Source organism: Triplophysa rosa, linkage group LG19 (genome assembly GCF_024868665.1).
Source record: "Triplophysa rosa linkage group LG19, Trosa_1v2, whole genome shotgun sequence".
NCBI lineage: Eukaryota > Metazoa > Chordata > Actinopteri > Cypriniformes > Nemacheilidae > Triplophysa > Triplophysa rosa.
In genome coordinates, this window is record NC_079908.1 from 10,517,906 (window position 1) to 10,540,649 (window position 22,744).

General features: G+C 37.8%; 1 protein-coding gene across 17 annotated transcripts in view; it reads left to right on the forward strand.

Moving 5' to 3' along the window:
• The window catches only part of nrxn2a (neurexin 2a), a 316,441-nt gene that overhangs the window by 256,429 nt on the left and 37,268 nt on the right, over positions 1–22,744 (forward strand). For all 17 annotated transcript variants that reach the window (XM_057359543.1, XM_057359544.1, XM_057359542.1 and 14 more), the window contains one exon: positions 13,973–14,154. In XM_057359543.1, the coding sequence (XP_057215526.1) occupies positions 13,973–14,154 (182 nt within the window). The remainder of the gene's footprint in view (positions 1–13,972; positions 14,155–22,744) is intronic.

Genomic DNA, 22,744 nt, shown 5'->3' on the forward strand with positions numbered 1-22,744 from the left:
GGAAAAAATAGCATACTAATTTTGAAACTAATTTGAAAGCCAGCGGAAGGGCCTGGGGTGAGGTCACCGGATCGGGAGCCAACTGGTTTAGTCAGAAAGCATTAGGGCAGGGGAGAAGGGCGGACTTTTGACAACCGCGCGATGTGGCTATTAAAACACATCTGTGTGCAATAAGAGTGTGCGTGTTATCAGGGCTTTAAACGTGGACTTTTAATGTTGAATATTCATTGTGTACTACAAAACAAAATGATTTAACATTATGAATTTTGCAGGGACTTTCTTTTTATTTGACCATCTTGATTGTGTGACGTTAGCATACCAGAATTATCTTTCTTGAGCAAAAATGTTAGCATGTTTGATTCATTTTTACATTTTTTACGCATTTGGCAGACGCTTTTATCCAAAGCGACTTACATTGCATTGTCCTATACATTTGTTTCTAAGTATGTGCAATCCCCTGGGATCGAACCCACGACCTTGGCGTTAACGCCATGCTCTTACCATTGAGCTACAGGAAAGCTTTATTTCCATGTGGTGTTTCAGACAGAATGTAAACATGGCTTCATTATTTTTCTTTAACCCTCCGGGGACTGAGGGAGTTTTGAGGCCCTTCAGAAGGATTGACATGCCCTGACATTTGTGCTTTTTCAGTAGTTTATAAACACATTAATCTCTAAAGTCTTATTTGACTGTAATTAGCACAAATTGTGCTACAATAATATGCAAGCAACATGTATGCACATGAGAGAATTTATGCGCCACTGTCGACCCTGGGTGTTACATTTTTACTCTTTTACGATCTAAAGAATATTTTTCACCACAAAGAACCTTTTGTGTATTTGTGAACCATTTAGACAAAAAAGGTTCTTCTATGGCATCGTGAAGCACCTTTATTTGTAAGTGTGGAGTACTTATATTTTAAATCTGCTTGACAACAATGGCTAGTTCAAATTTTCTCTGTTTGAAAAAAGTCAATTTAAAGGTGTAGTTCACCTTCAAAATGAAAATTCTGTCATTATTTACACGCCCTCTTGTCATTTCAAACCTGTATGGTTTTCTTTCTTTTGTAGAAAATGAAAAAGATATTTTGAAAAATAATAATCAGAAAACCGTTGCATTGGCATTTTGTCCATGCAATAGAAGTAAATGGGAACCAACGGTTCTTATTGAATGACATTTTTCAAAATATCTTCTTTTGTATTTTGCAGAAGATTTTTTCTTTTGTGTTTTTCATACAGATTTAAAGTGACACAGGGTGAGTAAATGATGACATAATTTTAATGTAGAAGGTGATCTATTCCTTTAAGCATGTGGAGCAAAAGCTCTAAATTGGATATTGTCAAACCTAAAATAAAATGATATTGTGTATTGACTACCTCAAACGGCTTTCGGCATGAAAATGAGGTGAACGTGTTGGTGTGGACCAGAACCGGACAGCAGCGCATCCCTTGAGACTGAGGAAAGCAACGTTGTGCTGACAACTGTGTTTGGCGAACAACAGCGGGGGCCGCTTGAAAATGACTCCCCGAGCAACCTGTTCCGACTCCAGCCTTTATTCAAGACGTTCGGTGTTACGGGCTTGTTTTGACATGGGAGACAGCAGCAGATTTTAAGCCGCTTTCTTAAAACGCCGTACAGATGTGTGTTTTTAGTGTGAGTCACATAAAGCAAGAAGCGAACAAAAGATTTCTCTGATGGATATTGTGTGTGCGTGTGACGGCTGAAAACTCAAAGCTACGGTACAGAGAGAAGGAGGGGATTTTTGCAGACGTTCAGTAAGCTCGTTGGCCGCGTCTCCGCCCTCGCCGTCAAGCAGAGTTGGAGATCCTAGCAAAAAGAGTAATTATTCATGACTGAGCTGCATATTGCGGACTCGGAGGAGCGGTTGAGCTGCGATGCCTAATTACCTCTGTGCATCGAGAGAGAGAGAGAGAGAGAGAGAGAGAGAGAGAGAGCTGAAGACGACGACAGTTGGCTCCTCCTCTTTTCTGTTTTGGTTGACCCATTTAAGAAACAGAGAGGCACGAAAACGCAACATCAGCTGAAACATCTAACACCTTCCACAGTCTGGGAAGCCTTTGTTGAAATGCGGATTGCGAGAAATGTGTGGAATCCAGAGCTGGCTCTTGTTCAGAATCGTTTTGCTTTTTTAAAACGTTGACTAATCAGAAGAATTTGACAACGTTTGGTGAACAGTTCTTGAACATCTGTTTTCTTGTAATGAGGACAGGGCGGCATTGTGATGTAACAGTTTCCTGTACCACGCATGCATTGTAAGATTTGCGAGTTCACGGATTGAATTGGATGAGAAATACGAGACAATAAATAGTTGACAGTAAATAGTCATCATGTCTTTTTGTTGTGATGTCCTGTGAGATTGCACGGCAGCTGGAATGAGCTGGTTGTTTTGATGAATCAGTCGAACGGTTTTTAAAAGCAGTCTCGAATTCACTGGTTATTGGTTTGAATCAGTCTAATGACTAACTGGCTTGACTGATTCAGTCAGAGCGGTTCCTTGACTTATTCAATGAACTGTGAGTTATTACGTGAGTCACAGATTGAGATGAACTGAGAACTGTTACTGTTGGATACATAATAACTTATATGTTCAAATTACACAGACTTCAGTGTAATTACTGGCTGTTAGCTCATAAAACAATGTGAAGATAAATATTCACATCCACTGAAGAATGTTAAGAAGAAGAAATCTACTCTCTTTATAATATAAGTAATGTTCTCATATTCATAACATGAACTCATACTGTATTCATTCATGTTCTTGACAAGCACACAACACATCTGTACTGTATATAAATTGAATGGCAGTGAATGTTCAAAAGAAGATACTTAGAGAGCTGATGCAAACATGCCATTGGGTTAATGTGTTTACAAGACATGTGCATTGTGACCGAATTCTGATTGCTTCTGTAATATTCTTGTTTGTGTAACCACGATCGACGTGTCTCATGTACTACAAACATGTAGTTCACCCTCAGCTGACATAATGTTCAATTGCTTTTGTAAAAGAGAACAGGTTTCATAACGGGTATTTGAATGTGTTTATGAGGTTAACGTAAGATTAATATAATTTAAGCACCTTTTAAATTTACCTGAGGTACTGTGGGACATTTTGAGTATTAAGAGTATACAGTAGATACTCTGTTTGTTTTAAACAGCCAGTACAATAATATATCATCGCTTTCTTTCCGAAACCTCTGCTGTCCAGATTTGCTATTTTTCAGGGAATGGGAAAAACTTTTATACAAGCTTTAAATACAAGCACTTTTTTTGGTTAGATATTTGCAAAACCCAGTGACAAACATAAAGGGTGACTAATAATAATGATTTATAGCCAAAAATATAATTCTAGAATATGGAGATATGAAGTTTCAAAAGGACAGCAGTATGTATTTATTCTGTATATTGACATTTTGGTAAGATAAGCGTTGAACTAAAAACATTTCTCTCTCTCTCTCTTTCTTTCATGTCTTTTCCTGGTTTATTTTCTGCTGCTCTCACAAATTAAAGGTAAGTCAGCTTTATTATTCTTGTCATATTCATAAATATGGATTTTGTTATTTCTGAATAATGCTTTCATGCATCATTACTCAACGCTAGCTGTAAACTACTGTAATTCAGCACATTTCCATTGATGTATTTCTAATTTACATTCATTCTGCTGCCCCTTCATATATTATGGTCAGCAATGTAAATTATGCACACTAATAATTATAACAGTAAATGTAGACGTTTATATTGAAGGTTTTAAAATGATATCAGTATTTCAGAGAGACAGCTCTAAATTAACCAGATTATAATAACCGAAGATATACTGAATCAGTCGTTCTTGATCTCATATGAAAAGGATTTAAGTGTAATGCTCAAAAAGAAATAAAAAAATTAGGGCTGTCAAACGATTAATCACGATTAATCGCATCCAGAATAAAAGTCTGTGGTTACATAATGTATGTCTGTGTACTGTGCATATTAATTTAGTATTTATAAACACATACATGTACACAAACATGTGTATATTTAGAAAATTTTTAAATGTATTTATTTATATTTGCCAATAATTTAAATTATATGTAAATGTTTATTAATATTAACATTTTATTTTTTCTTAAAGAAATGTGTCTGTTTTTATAAATACAAAATTAAAATGCACAGTACACAGACATACAGTAAACCCAAACTTTTATTCTGGATGCGATTAATCGCGATTAATCATTTGACAGCCTTGAAAAAATGAAATATTTAAGCAAAATAAAATATTTCATAAAAAAATCATGGTGTTTCTTTTTTGGCTCAAGTTGAGCTTCAGGCAAAATCTCTGCTCTGATACCATAAATAATGATACTGCATGAAACCAGATGATCAGTATCAAATATTGTGAACTCGACGAGCTACAACATATTTTAACATCACTGTATGTGAGCATTGCTTTATTAATAACCTCTCAAACAAACAACACCAATACATTTACAGAGAAATCCACTAAACAGTTGTGCATTCGTCAAAGTTGCCCACAATTTGCTTATTGCTGAAAATTGAAAGCAGGCAGTGAGTGAGCATAGCCTATGCAATATATCAAATAGATGTTTAGGCGAACGTAGGTGTCCATAATATTGAATTAGGAAAAACAAAAAACATTCTGTAACTGTTTCATAAGTACAGCTATGATTTATTAAGCTCTTCTGTCCTTCATTGATTCTGTCTATAGTTCTATAGTCACAAACTCTCTTTCTTTCCTGGCCCTTAAATGGGTGTCAGTCCTGATTACAGGACTTTGTGTTGCAGTGAGTGTTCTGGAGAGACCGCCGCAGAATTATTGAACTGACATCTGTAGAGCTCTTTAAATTCGCTCTGAATTGGCTTTCTGTGCCTGTCTCACCCCTCATACGGCGCTTCTCCAGAAAACCTTCCATTAATCCGAATAAGCTTGAACTTCTTTGAGAGGTTGTCAATTCTTTATCCTCTTTTCAACCATTACGTTAAAATTGCTAGCACTACTTTGTGTTTTGTTAAGAGGGATTTTACTGATTTATAAATTTAGTCTTAAATTGGTTTCTGTTTATCGGCATATTCTCCCTTACACTTCATTTTAATAGAATTAAACGGATAGGTCATAGGTAACATATTTCATAACAATATAAGTGGAGTATGTATGTAATTTTCTTGCACATGCATAAAGCCACATTACGGAGACTGTGTGATGTTACATGTGTGTGTTTCCTGAAAATAACAGTATTCATTCATGTTATGCTTTGTATTGTTGCTGCGTTTCATTGCAGAAATCACTTTGAATTCACAACCCATTTACTGTAAGCTGAAATGCATTACCACCTGATGGCTTAATGAGATTTCCAAGGGCTCTAACTTTGGTTATTTTCCAATGCTTGTTAAAACTAGTAAAATAATGGCCTTCTAAAAGACATCCTCGACGCGCTTTCCACACACCTCTACAGAGATCGCAGCGAGAAAACATCAGTTTTCCGTATCAATCAAACCTCTCTGGCAGCTTGCAATCTGTGAATACCTAGAAATGTAAGCTATGGTGTTAGATTTAATTTACACCTTTTTTAAACGCAGTTATGTGCTTAGAATAAAGGTGCTCAACAGACACAAGATTATATTCATCACTTCTTCCTAGTCTTTTGGTAAAATACAACATGTTGTGTCTGACTTGCATGTTCCAGAGACACTGAATGGAGTTGTTCCTGTCAGGTTCGTGACGTGTGTTGTGCATTGAGGGTGGAGGGTTGAGGAGCACGCACCGAGCCCCTGTGGAAATGCTCTGATTTGTTTATCAAAGCCGCCTACAAAAATAGGACACCCTAGATATTGACGCTTAATAAGTTATGGATACGGCGTATAGCTCTGCAACACGGCGGCGAATGGAAACCTCAAGGGTGTTCACTGTTTACAGTAGCATTTAGTCATTCTTTGTAGATATCCAAGTTATAAAATGTAAATCTGACCTTGTTTAACATTTTCCAACAGGTTTTCCTTGATGTCGATGCGAAACCATGTTTATTTTGTTAATAGCGTGTGAAGCAGATATAGAGGTCTGAACTCGCAGATACATGCAAAGATGCGAGCGATGCGGCCGAGAGCCACACGTCGCTTGGCGAGGCATCAGTGAGTCAGACAAGTTTTCAGAGAGCCACGGATGCTATTAAAGTAAAATCTGCCTAGCATAAGTGTGTTATGGCTGTATCAGCACGGTTGTGATTCGGGTGTGATAACCCGCGTCTGCAATAACAGGTCCACTGAGGAAATAATAACTTTGCTGGAGTGTCGTCCAAACTGTTGTATAATGTTTCCAAAGGTGTAGCATAAAGTTGTCGCACCCATTCACTTCTATTGTATACTGGCCACAAAACCATTGCAAGGAAATAGGTGCCAGTTAATAACATTCTTCAAAATATATTCCTTTGTGTTCTGTGGAAGAAAGAAAGTCATACAGGTTTGAAATGACATGAGGGTGATTAAGTGATGACAGAATTGTTCTTTTTGGGTGAACTAGCGAATGTTTCTCAATTTAGCAGAATGAGACGCTAGCATTTCACCCTAGCACATTCTTACAAATGTTCACTAGGAGACCACTTCGACCTCACGTTCAGAAGTTTCCCCAACTGTCTCATATGAAAGTGAGGGGAATTAGATGCTTTCTACTTCATAAAACATCTCTCCGAGGGAAGTACGGTCCCTCGCCAAAGTGACTCACAGTGCGAGTAATTCACCGGCAGGTTTCCACAATTACACAAAATTGCAAATATTTCAGCGCTAGGCAGTTAGCCTAACTGCAGGGTACGAGTCTTCATTGGATTTCCATCCACACTGTCAAGTAAAAAAGCTATTAGATTTGATTAACTAAGGTAATATGGTAATCTGAAGAAGTTCTCTAATAATACAGCGATGATGTTGAGGTGAAACTACGTTTTCTTAATTTGTTTGCTTCCTTTGTGATTAGCCATCGGAAAATGCCCTTAGCAAAAGTTGATTTTTATTTATTTATTTCTGACATAGTTTAGCTTTTCAAAAAGCTTATTTCTGGTTATGGCTGAGAGCCCAGAGTATTGTTATTGGTCCGCACAATAAAAAGAATTACATTTGCAGCTTTGGAAAAAGAGACCGTAAAATATGTATTCTAGGTCCTGTGGTTTCAATTATATTTCATATACCTGGCTATTTCGCATTTTTTTTATACTGTAAATAGCGTCGTCAATATTAACAGACCCCGCAATAACACTCACAGGAGTTTTCGGGTCCTGTTTAGCATTTAGATCCTATTCTCGCGTCCCTTGTCTTAGAATCATTTCTCCCCAGCTGTGTTATATTTGCAGTTTCTGTTTGAAATGTACAGGATGTTCTTGGCCTGCAGAGCTTATTTATCAAGTCTCAAAGTCGTCTTCCACACTGTGGGAAAATAAGTGTAAATCCGGCGTGGTTTATCCTGCGTAATGTAGGAGGTTAATACACCCTGGCATCCGTGGAATGGTTTTGTGGGAGAGAGGCATATATTGTGTTGCCAGACCTTACGAACATGTGAGTGGCTGTAAGGAATGCTAAGTAGATTGCGTCTGTTTCTTCTCTCGCGATCTTGAACTGCGACAGCAAGAAAAACAAGTCTGCTCAGTTTTTTTATACGATTTTTTAGGATTGCTACTTTGTAGATGCAGGTGTATTGAAATGTTGGGGCCAACAATTGGACACACGTTTTTTTATAACTACCTCAGCATTATCTTGAAGACACGTAAAGAAGTGTCAGTCAGTTTCAGGTGATGGGCGTTCACATTTAACCAATATGTACCTACAAATGCACTGCATGTGAACGGCTCGGCATCTCTACAGTACACACGCTTAACATTACACTTTACATAATTATATTGCCCAGAAATGAATGGCTTGGGTGGTAGTGTTGCAGTCAGGGATAATTATGCTTTGCTTGGTTAAAATACTTGAGATTTACAAATCAGGCGTGATTTTTTACATATGTTCGTTTAAATTGCGTTTCTTAATGAGTACACAATAAAGACATGTTTAAACTTTCCTACGCCAAAACATAATTGACAAAATATCATTTTGGCAATGCATTTCCCCTAAACAGCGTAGAATGGGAAAAACCCCTGATAGATCTTACAATAAAAGTCTAGTCTTCCCAACAGTGTTTGCTTGTTTCTTTCTGGCATGCAGTGCACATCCAGTGAGGGAAGGTTCTTTTGTTCTTTATTATTTTCTTTTTATCTTAATTACTTTTTGTTACAAAGCTTATAAAAGCTTTTATCATCTTAAACATGGCTGTACAACTAACAAACCTGCAGCCAGCTTCTCAGCCTCCCCGAGATAACACCATTCTTTTTAATATAACTTAATAATATACGAAGAATAAAATTACATTTATAAAGTGACATTTTTTATTATCGAAGTACGCTTGACATCCCTATAACCAGCTGCACATGGCTTACCTTTAGAGAGCCACATTTATCTGTACCATACTTATGCGATATGATTTATTGTACCTCACCTATAGCGGAGAGGTTTATAAAGCATATATCATCCTTTTATGATCAAACACTCTTGTGGTGGGATAAAACCATTTATTTTAAGTATATAATAAGCAACCTTTAATACCACAAAGACAAGATAGTTCTTTTATTTTATGCAACACTGTTCTCCTGCTCTTTAACGCATTACTGCGGCATCATTTGATAACCTGGAACAATTAATTGAAAGAAAATCTTTTCACAAGAGCCGGGCTGTTGTGTGGTGTTTTTCTGCGGCAGATTCTCCTGGCTCTGCCTTTATGTCTATGTGTATAGTGCTGACTTTGATTTCCCACACTGTGAGAAATCTCAGGTCCAGAAGGACCGAGCCTGTGCACACATGATCCAGTGGACATGATTTCAATATCCTGCTCTGTGGGCGCCTGGGAAAACAGCAAATAACTACACTGCTCTTAACGCGCTTCCCTGAAGCTTCCATACGCGAGGTTTATCTAATCACGGCATCTCTCCGGAGCGCTGAAGATATGAACTCTCACTGGAACGCAATCCGAATGTTCTGAGGGTGCATGGAAAGCGTGAGAATGAATCGCTTTGCTGAAGCGTTCAATTAGGTGGGTGCCGTAGCCAAAAACGGTTTTAATTTATTTTTTGTTATTGTTGTGTTCGCTATGCCATGAGGGCTTCGAGTGGTAAAATTACTCTGAGAAAAAAGCGGATTGGATGTTTATCAGAGAGGCACGATAAAATTGGTTTGAATTTCATCACGAAGAAACATTAAGAACCCCATGATATCAAAATAAGAGTTTGGGGGCTTGTAGTCCGTGTCTATTACCTTTCAAGCTGTGTACTTGTAAGCTAACAAAATAACAGATATTAGTAGATAGACGGCATCAGTACAGTTTTTCTCATCCAGGGAAACAAACCAAAAATGGTAATGACTCATCTTGCACTACCTGGACTTCTGTCCAATCACTCTCTAAAAAAAATCTGTAAAAACATGGCACAATATACTGTATTAATATGAAGGAATTCTCCGTATTCATTTTTTTACAGTTGTTTTACCTGTATTTTACATTTTGCACTGCATTAAATAACATTTCAGCATTAACGGAAATGTCCGTAAAATAAATGGAAAATGTACTGGTCATTTTCTGCCAGTACTTTATCCGTTTTTTTTACGTGATTTTTTTTTGAGTGCAGATTTAGAATAGCACATTTGCTAACTTGCTAATTAAACTGGGATAAAAAAATCCCTGCACTCCGTTCAAACCATCAATTTGTTTTTTACATTTAATATTTGTATTCGTATTGTAATGTTTTCTCATTGGTGAATTACATGATTGACATGAGGGGGCGTGGCTTTGAGAAAGCTCTAACTGCAGACTGGGTTCTTTTTTTTCCATTTTATGTTTTTAAAATCTAACTTGCTGTTGTTAGCCCCTACAAAACTACCCACCCTATGTTTAATATTTCTCCCAAAATTTCTGATTCAATATAAATGAATGAAAACTCTGTTCATCATTCAATTACACAAGGTCTTTAAGTTCAGGTTCTGTAGCTCATTGCCATCTGACATCAGAGCATCCACTCAGCTGCTCGGGTCACACTGTGACTGGACTTACCCACTCTTCTCCCCTTACCCTTTTAAAACCACATTTCCCATAAACTTTAATAAAGGGCTGAGAAAGCCTATTACCTCTGTCAAATCACAAAGGGTGGTTTAAAAAAGTGGTTTTATGATTGGCAGTTTTAAATGCCACCCGGCTCAGGGAATGTGGCGAACTGAAAAGTCAAGCTGGACATGTAAGTCTTTGTAGTCGAATTGCGGGAAGTAACTGAAGCAGGAAAATTGAATTTTTGCCTCAAAGAACTTTTCCCCCAAAGACTATGTGCGTGTGTGCGGGCTGTTCATTCAGTCCGTATATTGAATTAAACACTGTTTACAAATACTTAACCTATCAGTTACTTAAAAGCACTGACCCTTGCTTGTTCCAGTACACTAAGGCATGACAAAGAGGTATTGCGATACAAATAGTCTGAGTGTTCAGTAATGGCTACATCTACATTCGGTTTTACTTGAGTAGAAGTTTAATCTCAAGAAAGATGAGCCTTTCTTTGTTTGACCTAGAGGAGAAAGGTATACGACTACAAACCATCAAGGTCAGATGAATGAGCATAGGATATATAGTAATATATAACCCATCTAAGGGATATATAGTCAGACGACATTATCAGGGGCCAATGTGAAGTGATATTGATTTGTTCAGCGCGACTGCAAAATGATATAGAGTCGAATCATATTTCAGTATTTAGAAAATAACCAGACCGATAAATTCGTATTTCTTCTGAGCGGGGAAATCAATTCTGTTTTTGAGACTTTTTTCACTTTTTGATTACATCATGATAGCAGTGGTTAAGTTTCACCGCTGCTGTGATGCTTAAGGCTAAGCATGTCTGAAAAACAACGTCCTTGGATCAACATCCCACTGCGGTCGCATGGGTCTGCTAGCTCACTGTTTGCTTTATGTACAGAACTGAAAATAGACTTTTTAGCCCAATTTACATTGCCATTTAAGGTATTCGTTAGAACGCTACAACTGATGTTTTTTCGTTCGGCACCTCTAACAGGTGTTGCGATGCGTAGTGCCCCATACTCAACAAGTTAGTTAGCAGCTTTCATGGGCAGGTGTTCAACACTCTATAACCCACAACCTGCCTAGGGGACCGCTCGCCAGATCAGTTAATTACATTCTCCACACCTCTTCTGTTTGCTCATTTAGACGGCCACAGCCGCCAGAAATGACAGGTGGCTCCACTTTGGCATCCCAGTGGTTAGGTGAGATGTGAGGAAAAGAGGGAAGATGGGTCGTTTAGCCGAACGTTAATTAGTCCGGAACGCATTCCAGAAAATGGAAGCGTAGATCATGACATGACCAAGCATGAAACCTTACCATGTTTCAAAAGCATCAAACAGGCCTGTCAAACGATTAATCACATCGAGAATAAAAGTTGGTGTTTACGTAATATATGTCTGTGTACTGTGCATATTTATGTTGTATTTATAAACACATAAACATACATGCATATATTTAAAAAATCCATTTAAAATTAATAAATGTTTGTATATAGTTTCAATTATTGGTGAATATATAAATTAATACATCTAAATATTTCCTATATATATACACATGTATGTGTATATTTGTGTGTTTATAAATACAAAATTAATATGCACAGTACACAGAAATATATTATGTAAACCAAACTTTTATTCTGGGTGTGATTAATCGTTTGATGGCCCTATAAAAAAGTGCATCTTTATACAAGAAGCAGAGCGTTAAACAAAAACCACAGGTGCTTTGATGGAAAGGCCAGTGTATGTGTAGCTTGTCACCAGCATAAGTACAATAGGTCTATTTGAACAATATTAAAAATGTATGAGTGTGGGTAGGAAAGTATGTAGCACAAGCAAAATATTTTACAAAACGAAGCATGCTAGATGAAATTAGGGGTGCAATCAGTATTTTTCCTCATAAAAAATTAAAAGTGCTTTTCACAGATATGATTAAAACGATGTACACACGGGAAATGAAGACATTAGGCATTTCAGTGACCAAGCAAAAGCTATTTTACTTCACATATAAGTCCCGACATGATGAGATCACATAACCAGACATTATGACCTATTTTGACAAAATCATTATCCTTACTACAAATAATATTTATGATAATAGTGATGCTTTTGTAGTTTTAGGGTGCTTTACACAACAGACACATCAACAACATAATCTAGTGTGATTGTATTGTACCATATGTTGACAGAAAATGATAAAAGGCTCAAACGGGCAGTGCCTTAAAGGGTTGTTCACCCTAAAATAAAAATCTCTCATCATTTACTCAACCACATGTCAGTCCAAACCTGTGTGATTTTCTTTCTTCTCCAGATCACAAAAGTAGATATTTTGAAGAACTTTGGTAACCAAAAAACATTGTTTGGACAAACCACTGAGACATTTTCCTTAAATATCTTCTTTTGTGTTCAACAGAAGAAAGAGTCACGCACCGGTTTTAAATGACTGGAGTGTGACAAAATGTTCATTTTTGGGTGAACTATCCCTTTAAGGTGTCATGAAAAGCAGACAGACGGTTTACATTACATGAGATCACAGTCGCCACTCTTTTATACTTTAAAAATAATTCAGTGGCTTAGTAAATATCACAAAAATAAAAGGCTTTATTAACTTCAAGTGAGTTTTTGAGTAGGACATATAAAAAATGTATTACAAATCCAACAGTATTATATATATATATATATATATGTACTTGTGTATATATATATATATATATAGTATTATTATAATATATGTAAAAATATAAACATATATTATTTATTATGTTTATTTAATAAAAATAATTAAGTATTTAAAGTAACTATATTTTTACATACCCTTATTATTTTTGGTGAATTCTAATAAAAATATTTGATTAACTCAATTTAAAGAGTGTCTTTCATTGATTTCGCAGCTTTTAAATTGACAAATTTTTTCATGTAATTTTTTTCTCCCAAAAATTGAGTACATCACAGCTAAACTATTTAGAGTGTATCAGTTCTCTGTTGAAAAACATTAAAATCTGATCTGGTTATAATGGTTCACCAGCTACTGCAGACCAGCACAGAATAAATCACCTAGAAACTCAAGCTGGTCTTTTCAACAAAACCTTCTAGACATTTGGGCTTGAGCGGATAGATGGGTGTATACTTCTCATGCATTGTTTATTAAAATATAGTTGGACTTTATTCATTCAGCCCTTTGCTACCCTGGCAAACTGGTCAGCACAGTTGCCCAGGTTAACCCTCTGGGTCTGTATCAATGCTGTTAGCTTGGCAGTTCAGAAGATGTTGGGCATCATTCCCGCCCTGCGTTGGTTTCTTACCCTGCTGACGCAGCAGGGCCCTGGATCCATTTCACAATACCATTTCTATACAGCTGCTATGATTCCATGCCACATCCAATCGCCGTAAAATATCAGCTTCCAAGTTTGCAGAGCGAAAACAGTTCGAAATGTTCATGAACGTTTGCAGGGGAATGGGCCTTTCAGGGCCAGTGGCATCCATTTTAGCTCCAAAGAGCATACAGCACTCTTATCTGAAATTACAGTCCCAACCATTATTGGCTTGTCACTGAGGAAACATGTTGCAAATGAACATTCAAGGCACATCAGAACAGATGGCAAGTTAAAGACAGACACTTTAATCTCGTGAGACAGTGCACAGGCCAAATGTGCAATGCGAGAATGTTCTTCAGCATCCATCTTTGCACACATATACTCATCGTTCCACCCCACCTGCTGTGCTGCTACTTTCCTTTCTCACTTTTCATTCTTGCTTTTCTGTCATAACTTCCTTAATCCTTTTAGAATGTTCTTTATGTCTAAATATTGTTTTTTTCTATGTTTGGCAGCTGGAACCACATATATTTTTGGTAGAGGCGGAGCGCTTATCACGTACACCTGGGCACCCAATGATAGGCCAAGCACCAGGGCAGACCGCCTAGCCGTGGGCTTCAGCACCCAGCAGAGTGATGCCATCCTGGTGCAGGTGGAGAGCAGCCAGGGCCTTGGAGACTACCTGCAATTGCACATTGTGAGTATTACAGCTTACTTTATCACAGTAAAGATTGAATTCACATGATTCATAAAATAATCAAATTAATCATATAATCAATAATCTCATACTGTATGTCAATTACGGGTGTCACAGTATACCAGTATTGATAATAACTGTAATATAAAAAAATATGATTACTGATATTGTGTTAATATTACACATATTATAATATTGTACATCATTGGCAACCATTTAAAACTTTTCCCTAAGAGCCGCAATGGTTCAAAAACTCTTTCTCCGACCCCCTATACTCATTGGTAAAAAAAAGAAAAAAAAAGAAAGATGATTATGACTGATTATTTATTTATTTTTAAATATTTATTTCTTTACAGTCTACATATTTTTCAAAAACTTCAATAGATATTGCGATCATGTGAAATATTTTGCCCATGACAGTGAAAATCTGATATTCTGACAGCCCTAATGTCAAGGAAGATCACTTTAAGACTTTACAATCATCAAATAGACATAAAAAAAGTGGATAGATGGCAGACTAATATGCAAATTTGTCCTATGGTGTGACGGCAAAAATGTAGAAAAAAGCTTACAATGAAGATAAATCTCTCTTATGCTATTTTATATGATAAATATATACTGTATAGTAATAATATAAAACAATATAATATTAACAGTTTTTTTCTAAATTTTGCCATGTCACACACCACAGGACACATGTATAATTTATTCGTCAACTACCCAAGTAAATTTATTGTTTGTTTTGTTGTGATAATTGAATCAATAATAAGCCTTTCGTTGGCTAACAGGCCACAGTGATCCATTTTGCAATCAAATTTGTTTGTCAGTTCTAGCTGTTTTTATACAAGTTTACATTTTAATTTATTCTTGTGTGTTTCTTTTTCATTTATTGTACTGATTTAACAAGTTAAAGTAACACTAACCCAAGGGAAAGAACAGCTTTTGAGAGTGAGATGCCACATTTACATCTGCTATTAAGATGCATTTTGGTTATACAATCATAAGTAGTCATCGCATATTGCTGCTGTCCTTCTGAAACCTCATATCTCTATATTTCGTGATTTTTATTTTTTGCCATAAATCATTATTATTAGTCACCCTTTATGTTGGTCACTGGGTTTTGCAAATATCAAAGTAGGCCTATTTAAAAGTGCTTGTCAACTTGGACAACACAGTATTTCATCATTTAAAAAGCGCATTGTTTTTGGAAAAACAGTGAATTTCGGAAGGACCAGGTATAAACAGGGCCCAAAATGTGATCTGATCACTAAATCCACGTACAGAGGTGGTTAAAACTGCATGTGACCATATCCATATGTGACGACTAATACCAGGTGTAAATGTGGTCTGACATCCTGGAATTCATTTGACTTTCTGTTATGATAAAACGGCACCATGACTATCACCTGTGGCCTTCCATGTACACAGTGTTGCTGATTTACTTTTTTTGCAGTTACATTTTAATATCTTCTGACAGGGCAACTGATGCAAATTGACTTGGATAAAAATCCTAAATAGAATCGTTTCAGAGAATGCTTCAGGGCCTCCAGAAGTACGAGGCTATATGCATAGATCAAACCATGAAAAAAGCTACGTCAATTGTTTCCGATAAGATCCAAAGATCCCCAGGCATTGCGTAAAATATTTATATATATATATATTTTTTTTTAAAGACAGAATCATTAATTACTGCGCCGTTTATGATGAAAACATCATACCCCTTCATTTTAATTTAGCCCAATAAAACAACATAGGGCTGAAATAGTATGACTGTAGATCAAGCTTGTAAATGCCTCGTTGACCTCTTGGCTTATTACTCGCAATTATATTTCAGGGGAGTAAAAAAAAGATGCATTTTAATAAGGTTCCTCAGAATGAATAATTAATTCAGCGTGAACCGTCGACTTTCACACTGTGAGCCTTCTATGGCAGCACAGCCCCAAACAGTCTAAGAGCAGCTGCTCTGCTAGACACAGACTGAGGCTTGTTTTCACAGAGTCCTTCCTAGTGCAGGCACACAGCCTCCCATTCTGTGGATTAAAGGACGGATCTGTGTGGGATTCTTTCATGACCCCGGAGACTTAATGGAGGTCTCAGTTATGTTTTCATTTAAGCGGCGACTTTGTCTCCGATGTTTTCTCCATGAATTCATGCAGGACAGTAAGTGTATGAAATGAATGAGTACAGAGCTATGAAATTCACGTGGAAAGCCGTGCTGTGATAATTTGGTCCTGATGAGAAATGTTTCTGCTCTTGAGGATTCCCGGGTGGGGTCTTTTTCTAAAGAGAGAAAAACCACAGAAACTGGAGACTTGAGCAAAATATGCTGTTAGTTTAAAGGTAAAAAATCTGGCATCGTTTATTCACCCTTATGTCATTTAAAACCTGTGTATGTCTCTTACTTCTTTAGAACACAAAAGAAGATATTTTGAAAAATGTTTCGGTGGTTTTAGGTCCATACAGTGGAAGTCAGTGTTGTTTGGTTACCAGCATTCTTCAAAATATCTTCTTTTGTGTTCTACAGGAGCAAAAAAATGTCATACAGGTTTGAAATAACACGGGGGTGAGTAAATAATGAGAAATGTTTCATTTCCAGGTAAATGATCCCTTCAAACCGACTGGAATCTGGAAGAAACAATAGAGATATTTCAGACTACCGTTTCTCTGACCTTTCTCCTCCTCAGCCACACCGTCAACCGTGATCACAGTGCCCCTTTATGTGACTTGTATCATAAATTATATTTTGGTAGTTTATAAAGACGAGTGTGTAAACTTTATGGTAGACATAAAGAGCAGGTTATGAAGGAGAGGCGTGGCAGATAGCATTTGAGGTTTCACACCGCTCTCAAGACAACTCGGCTTACGCCTCAAACTTCGTCCTTCGTGTAGCAGGATTTACTTGAGCTTGTAAATTACAACCAAGGACAGATAATCCAATTGGTCGTGAGCATGACAGATGTAAAGAATGACTGACTGCGGTGGGCGTAGCAGAACCCGACAGCCTTTTGGCGGCTGACCTCAGGGTTTTCCCTATTTTTCTCTCCTACAACCCTTCCCACTATCTCTATCTCGCTCGGCGATGTTGGAGCATCTTTTATTCGCCCACGGAGGCTGAGGTTTGATGATAGCTGAGCAGAAACAGCCCAGGCTGATGAATGAGACAGAACCAGGGGTTGTTACTGCTCGTAATGAATAGCACACTCATTTTGTATTCCGGATGGGTGCGTATCGATCTAAACCCAGGTTCTGGCCTTCCTCCGTCTTGCTGGCATTGTGCCCTATAGTTCACCTGCCCACCTGTCAGGGGTATGGAGTGATGGATCAATGGGGCTTTATGCTCTTGCCGGCCATGTTAACCAAGCACCAGGGACCCCTAGAGAGGGAGGGTGGAAACATATAAGTGCTACTCCAACTGTGACCCAAAGTGGTGACCCTGGTGCCCTCTGCCCGCTGGCCCAGACATCAAAAAGAGAAGCCAGACAGGATGGCAGATCCTATGGTGGCCATTTGCTACCCTACTTACCAACGCGTTTGTTTACATTGGGACAGTGGGATTCTAACTGCTTGTGTCTGTCTGTTTTTCATCGTACACTCTTAGCGGTACCATACGGATACCGTGGAGTAAGTCAAGCTGAGCGTGCGTTTTCAGTTCTCTGTGGGAGATGAGAGACAGGCACACGCACACACACACACACACAGGGGGTTGATAGCACAGCTGAGCAAGCGGTGATGAAATCAACAAGTTGAGAAGTATTTAACGTGTGCAAAAAAAAGAGACTGCAGCCCATCACAGTGACGTGAAGGCTTTGACGTGTGTCATACGTACAGATAGCGCTTGATTCAGTGTTTAAAGAGGGCATTCGTTTTATCAGGAAATAAAGATTGGATTGGCATTGTTCAGAGCTACAGAATGATCTCTGGAAATGTGAAAATTTAAGAGCTGGTGCACCTTCCACTATAATTAGCTGCTCCCACATTGTGTTTGACTAATAGGCAGATTAAATTGGCCTCCGTCAATCACAGCCCACTGTAAGCCCCTTCATTAAGAAACGTTAGAAAGCACCCTGTGGCAAAGGCCATCTCTGTTGAAGGAAACCTGCAGTAGAGAACAAAAGAACGGTTTAAGTCTGTTCGCATAGACACGTTTCGCTGGTGGGTAGAATAAGGCAAACTGTGCGTTCATTGCTGGAGGGGAAATTAATTATTCAGTTGATTACTTTTGGATTTTATCTTACCGGCCTTCACCTAATAAGTGTTTTTAGAAATCAACTTTTTTTGTAATTGCTCAAATTGGTGTCGCACAGGTAAGTAGTACCTTAAACTATCCGTCAACGATTCCAGATCAGAGCTACGTGCACCCCAGCGGGAGATTTAAGCAGATTCCAGGAGGTACGTACATGTGGATAGATGTCGGCTTTGCTTTTGTTAAGACATGAGGACTTCAAGACATCAAGGCTGTAAAAAGATTAAAATGATTAACACCAATTAATATGGTGGGTTTTCAATTAACACATTTAGTCCCATTACATGTCTCAGCCAGAAATGTAATCAAATATTCAATAAGAGTGGGATGTCTGATAGTATAAGGATCAGTTAAGTAAGAAACAATGCTCATTCGGATGTCAGTTTATGATATAAACCTATGCATTTTCCCCATAGACTTTTGGAAGATCGCAAAAAATAAGCTCTGTGATTAACAAAGGTTTATGATGTTTACACGTTTTGTCAATCAAGATTATCTTTACAAATTAACACAACATTTGTAACTTTTGAAGCCGAAATACAATCGGCAGCAGTAAAAAGCTAACACGATGCTATAAACAGATTACATTTAATGTCGCTAGATATCAACGTCACCACCACCAAGCCTCCGAACGCTCTTTCAAACTTTATAAAAAATGTGTTCCCTGGTGAGTAATTACTCCCTGAATGAATCTGCATCTACGTTTTAAGAGATTTGTGCCCATGCAATGACGTCTAAGGCTGTGTTCACACTTGACTTCTTTTTTGACAAGAAAAATGTTCAATGTTCATGTTGTGGCAATGTTCAAAGATAGCATTTGTGCACGAAGACAGTTTAGAGAGACAGGCTTCATTGGCAGCGTAACGGAAGTCTATTTTGAATTATAAACAGAGAGCATCTTTGCTATAACCCATCACATAAAAACTACAATACTAATTTCTCGCTAGAAATGCAATCAAAAGTTATTGAAAGTGAAAATTAAACTTACATTTATACAAAACTATGCTCCAACGGTCATTTCGGCTGCCATTTTATTTTTTCGAGCTTGAGCCTTCTCGACCAATCACGTTCCTCGCATGTTGTTATAGAACCGACAGGTCTCTGTCATTGGTTAGCTGTGAAAAAGATGCGTGACGTAGGGCGTTTGTTTTTCAGAAAAGTTCAACCTCAAAAGACACTCTGAGCTGCAGAAAAAGACGTTGGTATTTATAAAAGCGCTCAGGACTTTTTTGAAAAGACAGTTTACTCCATAGGATTATAATGTAAAACAGACGCTAGCAGCTTCAAAAGAAGTCAAGTGTGAACATGGCCTAACGTCCTTGCCAATGGAAGTAGTCGCTTTTAGCAACTTGTTAGCCACCGCCGTTTTTAGACACAATAAGGCTTTTAAAAATCACAAGTGGGTTTTAATTGGAGTGTTTTATGTCATAGTATAAAACGTGAAAATATTTAGAGGTTTTGTTTACCACAGACCTCATTTCGGGCGATTTACCAAAAACCTATAGACTTTGGAGCGATGGAACCGGATGTTTTGCATACAAAAATACGCCATCTCTGAGCCTCTCCATAGAAAAACTGTCAATTGACAACTTATCTAGAGGAGTCGCATTGCTTTCAGTGTTGTTTTCAATGTCTGTAAACTTTTCCAGTTTAATAGGAAGGCAATTTGTGTGTCTGCTTCATCCACAGTATTGAACGTTTTCAGTTGAAAAGTGAGTAATGTGTACCTACGACGAAAAATAGTTGGGAAACACTGCCTTGTGGTATTTTTCATGGGCCATTGTTGCTTGGCTCAGTCAGCGTGCCTCAGACCATCCATCTTGTGACTGGTAGAGGTACACTTTGGCTATGGAGCAGATGCCAGGGGCGGTAGCACACCTCAGGGAAATCATTCTTTTTAGTGGTGCGTATCCCCAAGACAGATGTGGCGTGATTAAAAGAAAGGAGCGAAAATCTGTCAAAAGAAAGTGTCTGGCGTAATAATTAATGGTGCAATTGTTGTGAAAAGAGTAGACAACTGACCTTATAAACAGAGCTGGATACTAAGGAAAATTGAGGTCTTCACATAGTACCCAAATTAAAGTTAATACTGTATGAGTTTTAGACTCAAATGGCATAGGGTCACCACCTCGAGTCATACTTATATCATTATAAAATGATCATACTTGGATCTGAGTTAGAAATATTACATTGCTATTTACTGTATATTAGCTGACACAAGGTTGTGAACATGAAACATGTAAACAGTAGCAATAGTTTTACGTGTTTGGTAATATGAATATATTGTAATATGTGTAGTACGTCTTAAACGCTGATGCTAACCTATTGGGAGTGTAGTGAGATGATTAAAATTGGGATTGAGTCATTTAGATGAGCTGTGATGTCATTGTACTCAAGTCAGTGACGTCACCGTGTTCGCAACTAGTTTTTATCTTTGGTTTTGACAGACTGTGTGGATTTAAAATTCATTTGTTACTATCCGGTTTTCCAGCAGTGTTTTTGATTGCAGTTGTCACTCCCCTAAATAAATAATCTGGACACGTTCGCATTGTTATGTTTTGGGAGTGACAACTTCATGTAAATGTGGGAGTAAATTGATTCATTTTGGGTGTGTTCAGAATACACAATTCACTCCCGTAATTGCAATTATTGACTGTGATAACCGCAGGAACCTGTCTTAGTCTTTGGAAGGAATAGTCTTTGACTATTTTATACCACAGTAATATTCGTGACTAGAGATGAATATTGGTCTGAAGTGTACAGGTTTTTACAGAGACCACAGATCAAAGTCTGAAGACAGGTACCTGTTTCCTGTGATCTCAGGTGCACTTTTAATAACGTCATTGTCAGCTAGTTGTTCAGTTTGGTTCTGTACAGACTACACGGGTTTAATGTTGTCAACACCAGAATTTTTCTGTATAGTTAATTTGGTTGTAGAATGCTGTCACTCATGCAAATAATCAAACTTTGTGTGTAATCATGAACAGGATTAAGCTCTGAGAAGAGGGGTGACAACCATATTTAGCTGCAGTGTGTACATGGCAGCTGTGTGTACAGAATGGGATTAAGCATTTAAAAGCTTTTACAGCTATGCGTCCGCTTATGCTTTTATCCAAAGCGACTTGCAGTGCATTCAAGCTGTACATTTTTAACAACATGTGCATTTCCTGGACATCAAACACATGACCTTCATATCACACATGACACACAGGCCTGTCACAGCTTTGTTTTGTCTTTAGTGAGATTACCTCAGCAAAACAATCCTTTATCCTGCGCAAAGGTGGTGAAGGTTATCCACAAGAGCGCTTGGCAAACATTTGTACCACACAAAAAGTTTCAAAAATGAAGCCTGAGCAGAGGTTGTTTACGGGGTGTTTTGTTCTTTCGACCTCTACAGTATATTCTGTTGAGTCCGACTCTCAAAATGAAGCCTGCATTTGATCATAATCAACCATGAAGCAGATAATAACTCTGGAAAGCAGCTCTAGCATGCCGCTCTTAGAGCTGTATGTCCCATTTGTCAAGCAGTTTGAGGGAGAGCTCAGTCGCTTGTCAGTGCCAGAGATGACAATTGATTCATAAATTTGCTTTGATAAATTGTGCAGCAGAGTTGCGTGCTTCTAGTGCTAAATCTAGTCTGGAGGGGGAACACAGGCCCCATGCCGCCTTCCTGTTTATTAGCAACTTCCTAAGTCTTCATGCCCTATACATTTTGCATGAGATATTTTCAGCTGCTCTGAATTAATGCAGATGGGATTGTACGTGCGACGGTGCGTCTCGAGTCGGGAGAATAAAGAGTTTGGTTGTGTGTCTGGGCACTAAACCGTGACACAAAAACTAAAATGAGAGCATTTGGCATGTGATTGATGTATTAGTTTTGTTGTGAAATGTATCTTTCTACATGCCTACGGCATTGATGTTTTCTGCCAGCAGAATGGGAAACATATTTTACACATAATGAAGAATTTTTATTATTTTAAATTCTCACATCACGAGCGCCACATTTTGAAAATGGCATCTCAGTTAATGTAATGTTTGTCATTTTTTGGAGGATTGACAACATAATATACATAACTATCTTCAGAGGTGTATAAAGACCTTACATAATGAAGCGTTATGTTTTTGTAACCTCAGAATGAGTTATTTCTATCTCCATACTACATGGGTCCCCTTACGTGAAATTTGTCATGTTGTTTCTACAGTAGCCCTAAACAGACAAGCGTTTTGTAAATACGTTATCTCCTTCGGCAAAGAAGCGAAAATGTGATAACATGTCAGCCGCCGTAGTGCTTTGAAATTGAGGGGGGAGGGTGGAGTGAGCCGTTGGTTACAATTCGAAACCTCACC